At 39.5% G+C, this 14760-nt stretch overlaps 1 protein-coding gene across 1 annotated transcript in view; it reads left to right on the forward strand.

The window, feature by feature from the left end:
• The window catches only part of Adamts19 (ADAM metallopeptidase with thrombospondin type 1 motif 19), a 212827-nt gene that overhangs the window by 166210 nt on the left and 31857 nt on the right, over positions 1 to 14760 (forward strand). Inside the window, exon 18 of the mRNA XM_055622751.1 lies at positions 3348 to 3501. Coding sequence (XP_055478726.1) covers positions 3348 to 3501 — 154 coding nt within the window. The remainder of the gene's footprint in view (positions 1 to 3347; positions 3502 to 14760) is intronic.

A 14760-nucleotide genomic window follows, 5' to 3' on the forward strand; every position in this document is an offset into this window, starting at 1 on the left:
ATTATTAAAAGTGGAGCAAGATGTAGGGAATTAAAAAAACTCATAGTGAAATAGACTAACACCAAAGAATAAGGCCCCCACCCTCTGCCAACCAGAATGGATATTCAACAAGACAGAGCTATGGTATGGAAATTACAGCAAGTCATCATCCATTTAGTGCGGCTCATCTGTGTCTGGAGAATGTGCCCTTGAGAAAGCAGTGAGAAGAGAGAGTTCATAAGCGCATGTTAAGAGAGCTCTCAGTCTCCTCACTGTGTCTCACTAGGTTAATGGATTGCTGTAGATGGTATGCACACTGCACTGTTTGGAAATGTCATGTTCTTTATCATGTAGCAAAAGTGCAGTGTGAGAGGACTGAAAGGGAAAGGACACAACAGTGGGATTGTGTCCTGGCTGCTGTGTTGTTCAAGGCATGCAGAGCTGATGGTAAAGGACCCAGAAGAGTGTCTAAACGGACAGAATGAGTTTCTATGCTAGTGCCAAAAATAAATCTAACATTCAAATACCTCAGTATCTTTCTATATACCCAGGCACAGAAAACCACTCCAACACAATGAATTCATTTGTCAGTAGTGGCATATGCCACATGATTTAACATCTTTACTGCAGTTGAATTGGCCTTTAGCTATAAACATCTCTGTTGCTTCTTCTAGGATCCAGAGATTCATGGATCCTAGAATCCATGGATTCTAGGATCATAGCATGGCTCACTGCTCATCCTATTTTGATGAACCTATTGTGTGGGGACCTTAAATGTACCTTCTGATTCACTTGGTTTGGATCGGAACCTGAGATCCACATGTTTCCCACAGCTCCCATCTGATATCACTGCTGAGGACACAGAAACTACAATTCAAAATTTCAGGCTTTATGTAATGATAGTTCATTCACTTTAACAGGAAAAAAAAGGCAAACTGTTCAGTGTGTGTATTTTCTGTCCATTATAAATAATACCTGTCCATTCTGTAAAAGTCTTTGTTCATAAATATATATGATCTTTGAATAATCATTTTATGTATCTCCTCACAGTTCCTTTGCATCCTATTTAATAATTTTAATGAAAAGATCCGCTCTATCCCATACTATCTAGAAAAACAAACAAAATATCTATATTGTAGATAAAATCCTTAGCACCGTCTTTGACAGAATCATGTAAAATAATATCAATAGCAAACATTTGTAATGATTTGATACCAGAATTTATTCTATAACCACATATTAGTTTTAACCTACTTAAGAAAAATACAAGACTGAGCCTTTGTTTAAAATGTGAAAACAGTGTATGTCAGACCTGAGTCAGAGACTTTTCTTGCAGCAGAGCCCTTAATCTGACTAATAATTGCCAAGGTTTTTCCTGGAATCATGAATCGTAATTGACTCAGTGAACTGGATCTAAAAGGAGCTATGTGTGTGACCTGGATTTATTTGGTAATCCAAAGGAAACTGTACCTCTGAGATATTTCTCTTTAATGACTATTGCAGATTGAAACCTGGTACTGACTTGAAAGGCAATGTTTGCTGCTGCCATTCCTCAATATGTGCTCTTGACTGTAACATGCTCACACTTTCCTTCTGCAAAGAATTCTGCCAAAGTCAAACGGTTTATGAAAGAGCTCATGGTTCTGTGGCCAATCACTCAATTTTAAACCGCATTAGATGTTCAATGCAGTTTGAAGTTCTATCAATGAAAAGGAAGCTTATGAAGAAAAACAGTATTGTTTTGATATAGTTAGGTATGATAACAAATAAGTATTATTAATATGGTCATTTTAGCAAATTACATGATAGTGTTGACATAATAAAAAAATGTAAACTTTCACTCTTTATTACAGTGAAAGTAATGTGTAATTGGCAACATCTGATGAAATATTTAAGCCAAAATCAGTGCTGTGATGTGCTCTGACTCGGTACCCATAGTTTTCATATTTGTGAACTTAGAAACTATTAATTTTATTATTCAGACAATGTTCTTAAGATCAATACACTAGCTTCACAACCCACACATCAAATATATTGTAGCACTCTTTTTGATATGGAGAACAAAACCAGAGAGAGAGTAAGGAAAATTCAATTGATATGTTCATATTTATCCTTGGGCTTATTTAAGTGTTTTTGCAAGTTGTATTATTCTGAATCACCTATAATTATAATTAATGTAGACAAAGGTTAAATAATTAATATTCCTCCCCACCAACACAATTTAAAAATATATGTAGAAATATTTTATGTACCAACAGATTGTCAGATCCATAGACATGTCATATTTCATATTGTTAAACTTAACATATTTCATAAAACCAAATTTCTAAACACATTTTTTAAAATATATGCGTACACACACACACACACACATATATAAACTTTTTATGTAGAACAGTGGTGTTGCTAATCTAATGTTCTTTTAAAATCCATTCAAACATACACATTTCCAAAATTCTAAGGTAATTGTAAACATCAAGAACAGAACTGTCACCCTTCCAGTGATTCAGAGGTTGGCTACCATTTGTAATAGTGATCTCCAGTCCCTAGCCTTACCTGCTGTCTTAGTTAAGATTCCTAGTGCTCTCATAAAACATTCTAACCGAATGAAACATTTAGAGGAAAGGTTTAATTTAGTTTGAACTGGTTTACACTCTCAGGTCACACTCCATCCTTGGCAGGGCATGAACTGAAGGTGTGGGAACTGAAACAGGAAATGGGAACTGAAGCAGAGGCTTCCTCCTGGATTGTTCAACCTGATTTCAACCAAGGACCACCTGCGAGGGTGCTACCATGCACAGTAGGCTGGGCTCTCCCATGTCTATAATTAAGAAAACACCCCACAGCCTTGCCTTCAGGCCATTTTTTATGCAGACATTTTATCAACCAAGGGTCCCTAATGTGACTCTAGCTATGTCAAGCTGGCATAAAACAGCATGGCGACAGCAAACCCCATCCTGGCCGAGTGACTTTCTTTCCATCTTTTAAAAAAAATAATAGTGGAAAATCCAAGGCTGGTTTTATATTTTGACATTAGATGTAATACACATCTCTCTCTTTCTCTCTCTCTATCTGTCTAATCTCATGCTTCAGTAAATGGTCTGCCAAATCAAAAGAAAGTGATCAGGTATCTCTCTCTGGCTTCACTCAAGTGAGCCTTTATCGTGATGTATTTAGCTGACAGGGTGACTTTCCAGCCTTTGAAAGGATAACATTTCAAACGTTTAAAAGTAATGTCACATGAGGGCTGTGAATAGAAAGAATATGTTCCTGTACAATTAGTATTTTTAAGTATCAGTGTCTTTGTAGATTTTCTCAATGAACGTGCTCTATTAAATTGTATTCTTTAATCACTCTATATGCCACAGGTGCTGCTATTTCAAGATCAGAATTATGGTCTTCACTATGAATATACTGTTCCATCAGACCCACTTCCAGATAATCAGAGCTCTAAGGATCCAGAACCTCTCTTCATGTGGACACATGCAGGCTGGGAAGATTGCAATGCCACTTGTGGAGGAGGTAAAGAGTTGTTAAACTTCCATCTTTTCAAAACTTCAGTTGTTTTCTGACTCACTACTGATAATTGTGATAGCTCTGAAATTTCTAACTTATGATTCTAGAATCCATAAAGGTTTGTAAACTACATTCCTTACGATTTCTGTACATGCTGAACATCTGAACTATCTCATGGAAAAAAAGCTTACTTAAAGTGAAAGGGCTACTGACCATTGTTCCATTTCACTCCATGAGACTGGTTGTTATATATATTACACATGTGCTTGTTTAGGGCATACACGGTCCCAGAGACCCTTTTCAGGCTGTGAGATACATTTTATTAATACCAGCAGATGATAAACACTTTCAGCAATGTAGCTGGATACAAGATGAAATCACAAAAACCTGTGACTTTCCTATATACAAATGACAAATGGATGAGGAAGATTAGGGAAACAACAGCTTTCACACCACACTTACCTAATATAAAATATCTTGGGGTAACTCTAATGAAGGAAGTGAAAGAATTGTATGATAAAAACTTTAAGACACTGAAAAAAGAAATTAAAGAAGACATCATAAGATGGAAAGATATCCCATGCTCATGGGCTGGTAGGTTTAATATAGTAAAAATGTCCATACTACTAAAATCAATCCACAGATTCAGTGTGATCTCCATAAAATTCCAACACAATTCACTACAGATCTTTTAAGGACAATTTTCAGCTTCATATGGAAACACACACACACACACACACACACACACACACAATAGCTAAAACTATCCTGAATAATAAAAGGAAACCTTGAGCTATCACCATACCTGATCTTAAAATGCACCACAGAGTTATACTAATAAAATCATCATAGTATTGGGACAAAAACATTAAAAATCTTAAAATTTCTCAATTCTATGTTATATCAACTCATAAAACTTATAGACATGGTCTGAATGAAGGAAGGAGTGTTTTGACAGACTCTTATTGAGTTTATTTTTAGTTTGTTGTAAGCAATTTAATCTTTCCATTTCTTGAGCATACGAATTCTAAAGAATGGCACTATCACCCACGAATATAGAAGCACCCAAAAATTGGGTCTAGTGTTTTCTATTTCTATGTTAGATATTGGGAGGCAAAAGAACAAGAGTTACATCAGTATAAAACATGAGAGTGGGATACCTCTTAATTTGACCATTCTCTGAGGAGAGTCTGTGCCCTAGATTTTTTGTTTATCCTACTCTAGTTCCTATTTGCATTTATTAACACTTTGCACAGATCCGTGTAACAGGTGCCTTTGAAGGATAAAAGGGAATCTTCAGTGTTTAAAATTATGTAGTGAACAGGATATGAAATGGTTTGTTCCAGGAGCTGAATCATCTGTTTTGGGGGATTAAAACAAAGCAAAAAAAAGTCCACACTCATAGCCTAAATGTTCCTAAAGAAGTGAGGAGGGCACTGGAAGAAACTGGCAGATCTGTCAGGAGGGCACATGGGAGAGAAGAAACAGAAAACTGATGCACAAATAAAGCTAGGGACTAAAATAAAACAAGCAATGAGGAGAAGAAGCAAGAAAGCTGAAAATGGGAGCGAGGGAGCAGGTGCGGTGTAAACCAGATCTTCAGGAGTCATGCTGAATCAACGTCTTGAGGCTGAGTGCCAGCTGTGACTGTAATGTGGAGCAGAGCTCTGGGTGAAGGGAAGCAAGAGCATAGCTGATGTGAAGAGAGCAGCAAGGTGCCCCGTGCAGCCCTCCTTCTGTGGGTGACAGGAGATACAAAGCAGGGGTTAGAATGGAGGGACTGAGCGTCTTCAGGTATGAATGTCTCTTTCTGATCCTCAGCTGAAAGTGAACTAGAGAGAGCACACATTAGATGAAGCACTGACGTGATGGGGAGGAACAGGACAGTTGGGCCACTTGGAAGCATTTGAGGAGAACTGATGAGTCATGCTGCTGAGCTAGATGTGAAGCCAAGTGGGGCAGGGTGTGGGGGGGACTGAGACTTTTTTTAAACTAAATGACAGGTTGAAGTCACCACTACTTTACAAAAGAACATCTGAAATGCCAGGGTTAGGAGCGACTGAGGGCTTGAGGGCTTCAGTCAACGTTTGAGATACCTGTAGGTTTAAATGTGACGTCAAGTAAGCCGTTGGGGATACAAGTCTGATGTTGGAGAGGGAGTATTAAGCTATTCATGTACAGTGTATGGATGATGTATTAAAAATGTTGAGACTAGATGGCGACAGCTGAGGAAGAGAGAAAGCTGTGAGGGTGATGGACATTTGGGGTGCTCTATCTTTGTGAGTTGGAGAGGTGAAAAGAAATCATTAAAGCAGATTAAAATGAGCAGCAAGCAAACACAGGGAGCTAATATTAATGCTGTCTGCAAGGCAAGTGTGGGCAGTGTTATGAAAAGGAAGGAATGACCATCTGCCCAAAGCTACTAAGAAACAATGTAAATGAAGAATTGATTAGCATTTCTTAAGATGTAGCGTTTTTTATTAGATGTGAAGCAAGGAGGTCAGTGCTAACCCTCTAAAATTAATCTTAATACTGTATTTGGCTCTAAAGACTAAGCAGAATGGATTTCTAAGAAAATAGCAGAACAACAAAATAACAAAATATCATTATCCTGCCCTGGAAGGGAGTGGTGTCTCCTGAGGCCCCATTCTTCTCTTAGAACTCATAGGCAGCAGTTACTGAAGGAGAGGCATTTCTTTAGTGGTGCAACCTCTGGAGAGATGAGTGTGTTTCTGTAACAGACCCCTTACCCATGCTCATCCAGATAATCCTAATAAAACTTAGCTGGCTCACACATATAAATATCACGAAAGTAGAAGGGGTCCTAGTTAGAAAGAAGAAGGGGGTTGATGAGAGTGAGGGGGGAACAAGGTAGTAAGATGGGAGTGAATATGATCAAAATACATCACACTCAAGAGGAGGACTTTGCAGCCAGCCTTGAAGATACCTGATAAAACAGGGTCAAATGAAAGGGGAGGAGGTCCTCCCCTATCAGTGGACTTGGAAAGGGGCAGGGAGGAGACTAGGGAGGGAGTTGGGGAGGGGGAGGGAATGAGGGAGTGGGATACAGCTGGGACACAGAGTTAACAAAATGTAACTAAAAAGAAAAATAAAAATTAAAAAAAAAGTGCAAAAGCCAAAATAGGAAAAAAGGAAAAGAGAAAAATATAACAATTAAAGACTGGAACTCTTAACTCAGTTAATGTCCAACGAAGAGAGAAGCAGATGTGGCGGTGGCTGGAGGGGATTAAAGTCAAAGGACTCTGCTTTTGTTGGTTCCAGCAAGAGGCATTGCACGTCATTTGGGTTTTCTAGAGGAGGACATCAGAGTAGCATAGTGATAAACTGCCGGAACAATATCCAGATGGAATGGGAAGGAATTAAATGAGTAAGTTGGCTTCACAGAAACCATGGGCAGCCTATCAGTCATCACAGGAAACCTCGCAGTTTGGGGACAAGCAATGCTAACTTTTTTCAGCTGTGCCAATTCTCTCTACAAAGGCCACTTTGCTGAGAGTGAGGGTGACCAGGGACATAGAGGAGCTTGGCAAAAAGAAAGAAAGACAACAAGAAGAAAAAGACAAGAAGAATGGAATTGTTACAAATTGGCTGGGTGGGTGTCTTTAGGTGAGATTATAAATCATGGGTCGGCAATAAGAAGCTCTCCAAGGGCTACTCTTGGGCATATTTCATTGCTTTGGCATCTTACGGTAGCTGCCTGCCAGCAGGAAGTAGGAACAGCAGCAGCTAGTGCTCTCATGCAGGGCTCCGTGGTGGCACTATTTACTCTTCTGGTAAGCTGAATTGAAGGAGATGTCACCCATAAGTCTCAGGCATTTGAATATGCTGCCCCCAGTTCTTGCTGAGGAAGTTCTGACAGGGACAACTCAACTCCGAGATCTCAATAGCTTCATGCCTTCTGGGTTGGCTCTCTCTACTTCCTGCTTGCAGTTCAAGAAGTGAGCTCTCAGCTGCTGCTCCATCTGCCTACTGCCTGCTGCCTCCACTCCACCATCATATACTCTAACCCTCTGACACTATAAGCAGGTTCTTCTTCTGTAAGTTGCCTTGGTCACAATGTCTTATCCAAGCCACAGAAAAGTCACTAATGCAAATGGCAAGTCCCAGTTTCTCTGTCAAGGCTAGTGGGACAGCATGTGAGACTCAGCTGTAGCCATTTTGCCCCAAATGCTTAGCGGTTGTCTGAAACTCTTTCAGTGAGGAGGACTTATGGTTTCTCTTCTGTGGCTTCTTACAGCCTTCTAGCCTTCAACCTTCCTTTTCCATCCCGTTGCCTGCTATTGTCTCTTCTGTTCTTGCCTTGGCTGCTCTCTCAAACTCGTCAACTGCTTCTTGGTATAGCTGCTGTCAATAGCTGCCATGCAGGAGACAACTACTCTGGATCCTTCTCTGTTCGAGCTGCTATTGGCTGACAGTTGGAACTGTCAGTAGTTCTGGACAGTCTGCTACTTTTGCAGCTTGAGCTGTGAGCTGCTTATCTGTCGTTGCCCACTCCGACCTTTTCTATTAGAAGTGGGCATGAACTGACTATTGAAGAGAATCTCTGTGTTAGTAGTAATGTTGCAACATCACAGGGTGTTTCTCAGCCAGCTCGTGGGGTGGGGTGGGTACAAAAAATTTTGTGTGCAGAGAATTGGTGTTTTCATCAACCACAGCAGACCCTTCATAAAAATAAATTTTTGTGTTTGCTCCAATCATGGTATTGTCCTTCTAACAGAGAGAAGTGGCTCAGCGTGCCCTTGAGCTTCCTAAGCCCGGTGCTATCAAAAAGTCAGTAGAAAGTGTTTGAAACTGTCCTGGCTGGACTTCACATTCAGGAGAGCGGAACAGTCAGTTAAGATCATTGTGTTCCCTTAAGGTCTTCAAAGTATGTTCAAAGTATCTGTGCTGGTCTGGAGGCCAATTTGAGTGCTAGAACTTTTGCTCAAAATGTTAAGGAGAGCTGATCAGCTTCCATAATCTTAGACAGATTCCCCTGTCCACCTGTGTCTTTGATTATTTACAGGAAAATGAGCATTAAAGGGTTACTTAAAACAGGAATTTAAGTTATCATCGATACTGAGTGATTTCTAACTACCTATGTTAGGACTGTGGTGATGGTTAACATCTGGCTGATGCCCTAGGGAGAAGCTGGTCCTTTTATCTGCTTTTGAATGGGGACATGGGTTTTGGTCTATGGTAGCACTAATGGTCCAGTTGAACTCCAATGTCATGAATTTATCGTGACCTCAGTGTCTATGACGGTGTAATGCCTTCCAGCTGTATACAGTTTGCAGATTCTTTTATAGAGCAAAATGGGGAATTTCAAAGTGAATATGATAAAATAAGATGATGGCCTGAGACTGTATGTGTTGTGTTCAAAATGATCATATGATGAGGAAATTGAAGATGCATGGATTTGAAGGACATTGAAGAGGTGGTAGGACTGACAGGTCATAGAACATGTTTGGATTTTAGAAATTGTCAATCTCCGTGCACTAACAGGATGGGAACATAAGATCATAGAAAATAGAGAGATTATGGAAGTTACCAACAGTAGTTACAGGGATGACAAAGGAAGTTATTGTTGCTATAAAAGGGAGAATCAGGTGGTTGGGAAGAAAAGAAAACCAGTCGCTGAGAACACAGCACTGGGAAAATCATTCGGATATTATAATTTGAGATTTTTTTTTTGTTGGCACAGTGTCAAAAACAAAACAACAGTAAGCTGGGATCCAAAATCCATAAAGAAAGGGAGTGACCCTGAGGCTGGCATTTGGCTATAAGGAGAGTGAGGCTATGGTAATCCACAGCGTGGAGGGGAGGGGCGGGTGGATTAAACACAATCTTGTTGAGAATTCTAACGCCCGCATTATCTAGATCCTAAAGTGCTGGCTGTGAACAAGAACATGTTTCTGTGGGTGAAGGCAGCATAGAAAACAAAGGCAAGAAACAGCATATTAGGGAAGCATAGACACTCAGGGAGCATCCAGGGTTACAGAGAGAGTAAGCTACAGGAATATGCAAATGGGCCTTGCATGCCCTAGCCACGGGGTCCTCCAGGACAAAAGCAAAGCAGGGCAGGAGGAGGAGAGGGGACTACATAATACAGCTATGTAAATCAAGGGTGTAGGTGAACTCCAACAAGCACATTTCAAATCACTGCCTGAACTGGACTTCTTATCAGTCCTCATTGCCACAAGGAAATTTTCTTTCTTGCTTGGCCCCAATATCACTGTGTTTAAGTTCCCCATTCTTCTAGCCTGGCATCTGATAGACACCCAAATCTGTATGCCTCTGCTTGTCGCTTCTTCACAGAACCATCAACATTAAGGGATTTTATTTCCATCCATAGAAAAGAAAAGAAAGAAAGAAAGAGAGAGAGAGAGAGAGAGAGGAAGAGGAGGAGGAGAAAGAGGAGAAAGGAAGGAAGGAAGGAAGGAAGGAAGGAAGGAAGGAAGGAAGGAAGGAAGGAAGGAAGGAAGGAAGGAAAAGAAAGCAACAATAGAAGCAAACATCCAAATGAAAATGTATAGTTTCAAATTCTTTTTAATATAACTCCAGTATTAGATTGTGTCTATATTCCACTGTCTAGCCACTGTCTTATAATATTGGTGGACTATGAAATGGGGAATAATGAAAAAAACTAATAATCTATCTCCTCACTGAGGAACCAGTCATTGAAACCTTTTTACTTAAAAATGTAGACAGGAAAGTTCATTTTTCTTTTCTCTGCAGATGTGGTCAGATAAAATTAGTTAAATACAATGTGCAATTCTTCAGCTTGAAGAGCAAATTGTTTAAGGTCAATACTCATTTATGTGAGTCTTAGGGAATATTTTGTCAATTTCTAAACATTAAGCAATAGAGATTCACTATGGGGTCTCTGAGTTTCCAAGTCAGAGAGAACATGAAGTATTCTTCAATGTGACTTAATTTTCTAGAGTGAGAAACTGGAGTGCATAGAGAATAATGAGATCTTAGTGTCACTTGTCAATGTATGGGTGGTCACGATTAGCATCTAGGACATCTAAATAAAGGGTTTTTTCCTCATGCTGCTTTCAAGGGTAGCTTTTGGAGTCTTCATGTAGCTCATCCTGGTATAAAATGCTCCTCTATTGACCATTTAAGATTTCTTTGGGTTCAGAGAGATGCTTGACTATACAGTTAGATAAAACCTTCCCCATCCTTATATTCATTTCCCCTGGTTGGTTTTATAACACGCCTTCACCACATGTAGCTCTTATAGGGTCTGTTTTTTGTATAAATCTTCTCTGGAGGGGGTTCCAGGTTTTTGTCAACAGTTTTTAATAATCTCTGTGTTAATAAAGCACATGTTTATGCCTATGCCAAAGTATTTCTGGACTTTTGGATATTGTTTCCCTTTTTAGTTTATAAAGCTCATAGACATGATTTTGAGAATGTCATCATCTCCAACTTTGCACCATAGGCTTTATTGTCAGAAAGAACTTGTGATCTTTTAGCATATTCATTTAAATGTGAGTGGGTTCAAGACACAGAACATTAGAAACAGATTCATAGGAGGTACCTTTAACAGGAAGAGGAAGAATAATAGCATCTTTTTTGCAGGGTCATAAGGAGAGCAAGTAGCTTCCCTGGGTATTACCACGTTTTGAAGGGTTTCTCTCCTAAGTGTGTGGTATAGAATTAAACACACAGTAATAACTGGAGAATAGAAATAAAAACCTGTTTTGTTATCCAGCTAAATTTTTTGTTACAATTATCTTAAACTGCATTTAACATTATAGTTGCATTATAACATTAAAACTGCATTTTAACATTATAAGCTAAACTTAGTTCATTATGAATATCAATTTTATTAATGTCAAGTTTATTAATAAGTTTTATTAATGTCAAGCTTATTAATCAAGTTTATTAATGAAAAACTTATTAATCAAGTTTTTAATATGAGTTATTACAAAATACAAAAACTTAAGAGAAATTTTTAAGGAGTTGTATAGGGTGAATGCTACATAAAATTACTGCTAGCAAACATTTCCAACAATTTAACATTACACATATACAATGTGTGTGTGTGTTTGTGTGTGTGTGTGTGTGTGTGTGTGCCTGTGAGTGTGTGTAGAGGAGGGGGAATAAGAGAAAGATGAACACGTGTATGGTACACATTCGCTGATAAAAGCTTTCATCCTGGGCTTTATAAAGATTAAGTTACAGGTGCTATGAAAGGAGGGAGTAGAAAGGGCAGGGAGGGACCTTGGCTGTGAAGGAAGGAGGGAGGGTAATGCAGAAGGAGAGGGAGGAAGGACAGATGAACGTCAGTCAGGATGTTTAAAAAGCCACTAGAAAACACTTTGTTATATCTATACATGGTCCTTGGTTGGAGAAACACTACAACCCCTGTTTGGATGTAGCCCATGGTAGCTCAGTATTCAAGTGGGTGTCCTAGTAAGGGGAACAAGGATAATTTCTGACATGAACTCAATGACTGGCTCTTTGACACTCCCCCCATGAAGTAGCAGCCTTGCTAGGCTACAAATTAGGACATTGTAGCCAGACCTGAAGATACCTGATAAGCTAGGGTCAGATGGAAGGGGAGGAGGACCTTCCATATCAGTGGACTTGGAAGGGGGTAGGGAGGAGATGAGGAAGGGAGGGTGGGATTGGGAGGGAAAGAAGGAGGGTGCTATGGCTGGGATACAAAGTGAATGACCTGTTATTAATATAAAAAATAAAATAAAATAAAACACCACTTTGTAGGCTTGCTTAGAAATACATAAAATAGTTTCGTGTGTGTACATATTATATCTACACGCAAATACACAGGCATGGTAAGAATCCAAGTACCAGGCATAGGGAACCTTTCTTTAGATCTTTGGTGTGGGAGAACCCCCTCCCAAACAATCTATACTATTGCTATTGCCCTGGGTTACCTTCCAGAATTTGAAGGTAAGCCCCTATGTCCGTAGACACCATGCATTTTTGACAACAAGGCTTTGAGGAATTAAGCTATAATTGATCTGGAAGACTCATCCTGGGGACTGACTCTTATAATATCTGAAGATGTTTTGTAACTGCCAAAGGAGAAAGCAATTGATAGTTCTATCTAGCTTTAAAGCTCACAAGTCATAGTAATGGCGAGCATGCCAAGATTCCCCCAGTGGGGCAATGTGGCACATTTATTTTAGGGAGAGCCAACAGCTGACTCATTGAATGAAGTTCCTGCTCAGTGGGAAGGAATTCATTCCTAGAACTGTGACCATATTATCCATGACTGGAGAAGTCATAGACCTTAGAGGAAAAGCTATTATTGCCAATTTCCTAAGCCAGTATAATTTCTAACTGCATTCTAAATATTTGTCCATGTACCCATGGATAAGTTTAGCCCTTATACCTAAGGGTGGTGGAGAACTCATTTGAGGAGGAGCAGGAGGAGAACTGTTACACAATCCACAACTGGTCAAACAACAGAGAGTAGGTGAGCAGGTTGGAATGAGATGTAACTCACAGGCTCACATATTTGTACACTGGCTCTCCAATTAGTGGCAGTGTCTGTGGATGTTAAGGGAGCTTTACAAGATGGACCCTTGCTGGAAGACATGTGTAACTGGGGGGGTAGGCTTTGAGAATCTTGTAGCCTTGCTTTGCTTCTAACTCATACTCTGCTTTTTATTTGTGGTGCAAGATGTGATGCCTTAGTTTCCTGCTCCGGCACTGTGCCAGCTGCTCCTGTCATACCTCCCCACCATAGAGTACTGTTATCCTTCCAGAGCTGCAAGCCAAAATAAACACTTTCACCCTGAGATGGTTTGGGTCAGAGTATTTTATTACAACAGGAAAGTTAATCCAGAAGGTAATTGTGGGATGGTCAGCCGTAGTTGAAATGTCTGCAATGCAGTTGCACACCTAAGGCTCAGAGAACATCCTGGAAGAGGTGGCAGGAATTGTTAAGAGTTGGAGAACCAGGATGCTGGGTGTGAGGTTGTGTCTTCCGGACATGACACTGCATCCTTGAAATCCCAACAATACTATTGCATAGCCAAGACTTGTGTAATGACAACACTGACTGATACCACAATGTAGATGGGAGAAATTTCATAGGAGCCACCACTAGATAAAGAGCTAGAGGCACTCAATGGCTTCTCAAAAAGGGACAATCAGTTTCTTCCAGGGACAAGTCCCATTACAGGTTATGTATCTATCTATATATATATCTATATATGTATCTATCTATATATAGATAGATAGATATATCTAAGAATATATATGTGCATGTATGTATGTATATGTGTGATACATACAAATACATATACATGTATGTATATAACAATATAAATTTAGGAGAGACTGAATTTTTAGAAGAAGTGAGAAAGAACATAGGAGAAGTTTGAGGGGGGAAGGGGTAGGAATATTGTCAATATAGTACTTATGGATAAAACTCTAAAAATAAAAAAAAATATATATTTTAAAGGTAGTGATACCATTCCTCTTATTTTTTAATTTGTATATATATAAATTTAATTTTATGTGTGTGAATAATCCACTTATATATCTCTGCACCAGATACAAGCCTGGCCCGAGAGGCCAGAAGAGGGCATCAGATCCTCTAAAAGTGGAATTACAGATGGCTCTGAGCTGCCATGTGGGTGGTGGGAATCAAATCCTGGACCATCTACAAGAAAGGCAGCACTCTGGATCACTGAACCATCTCTACAGCCCAAGTGCTTTCATTTTCTTTTTATTATTATTATTTTTAATTGTTTATTATTATTAGTTACACTTTATTAACTCTGTATCCCAGCTGTATCACACTCCCTCATTCCCTCTCAATCCCACCCTCCCTCCCTCATCTCCTCCCTGCCCCTTTCCAAGTCCAAATATTGGGGAGGACCTCCTCTCCTTTCATCTGGCCCTGTTTTATCAGGTATCTTCAGGACTGGCTGCAAAGTTCTCCTCTGTGGTCTAGCAGGACTGTTCCTCCCTTGGGGGTGGAGAGGTCAAAGAGCCTGCCATTGAGTTCCTGTCAGAAATAGTCCCTGTTCCCCTTACTATGGGAAACCAATTGGTTATTGAGCTACCATGAGCTTCGTCAGAACAAAGGTTCTAGGTTATATCCATACTTAAAATGTACCTGTGAAATAAGCGTTTTCTTTGCTTTAGAGTTGTGAAACATCAAAAGATATGTGAAGAATGTCTTAAATTTATTTTGACAAATCAGTTCATTACAAATTTCTATTTTATATAAAATACCCATTTTCAGCAGCAAGTACAACAGAGGCGTTGAAA

This window comes from Psammomys obesus, unplaced genomic scaffold, assembly GCF_907164565.1.
Source record: "Psammomys obesus unplaced genomic scaffold, mPsaObe1.curated_primary_1811, whole genome shotgun sequence".
NCBI lineage: Eukaryota > Metazoa > Chordata > Mammalia > Rodentia > Muridae > Psammomys > Psammomys obesus.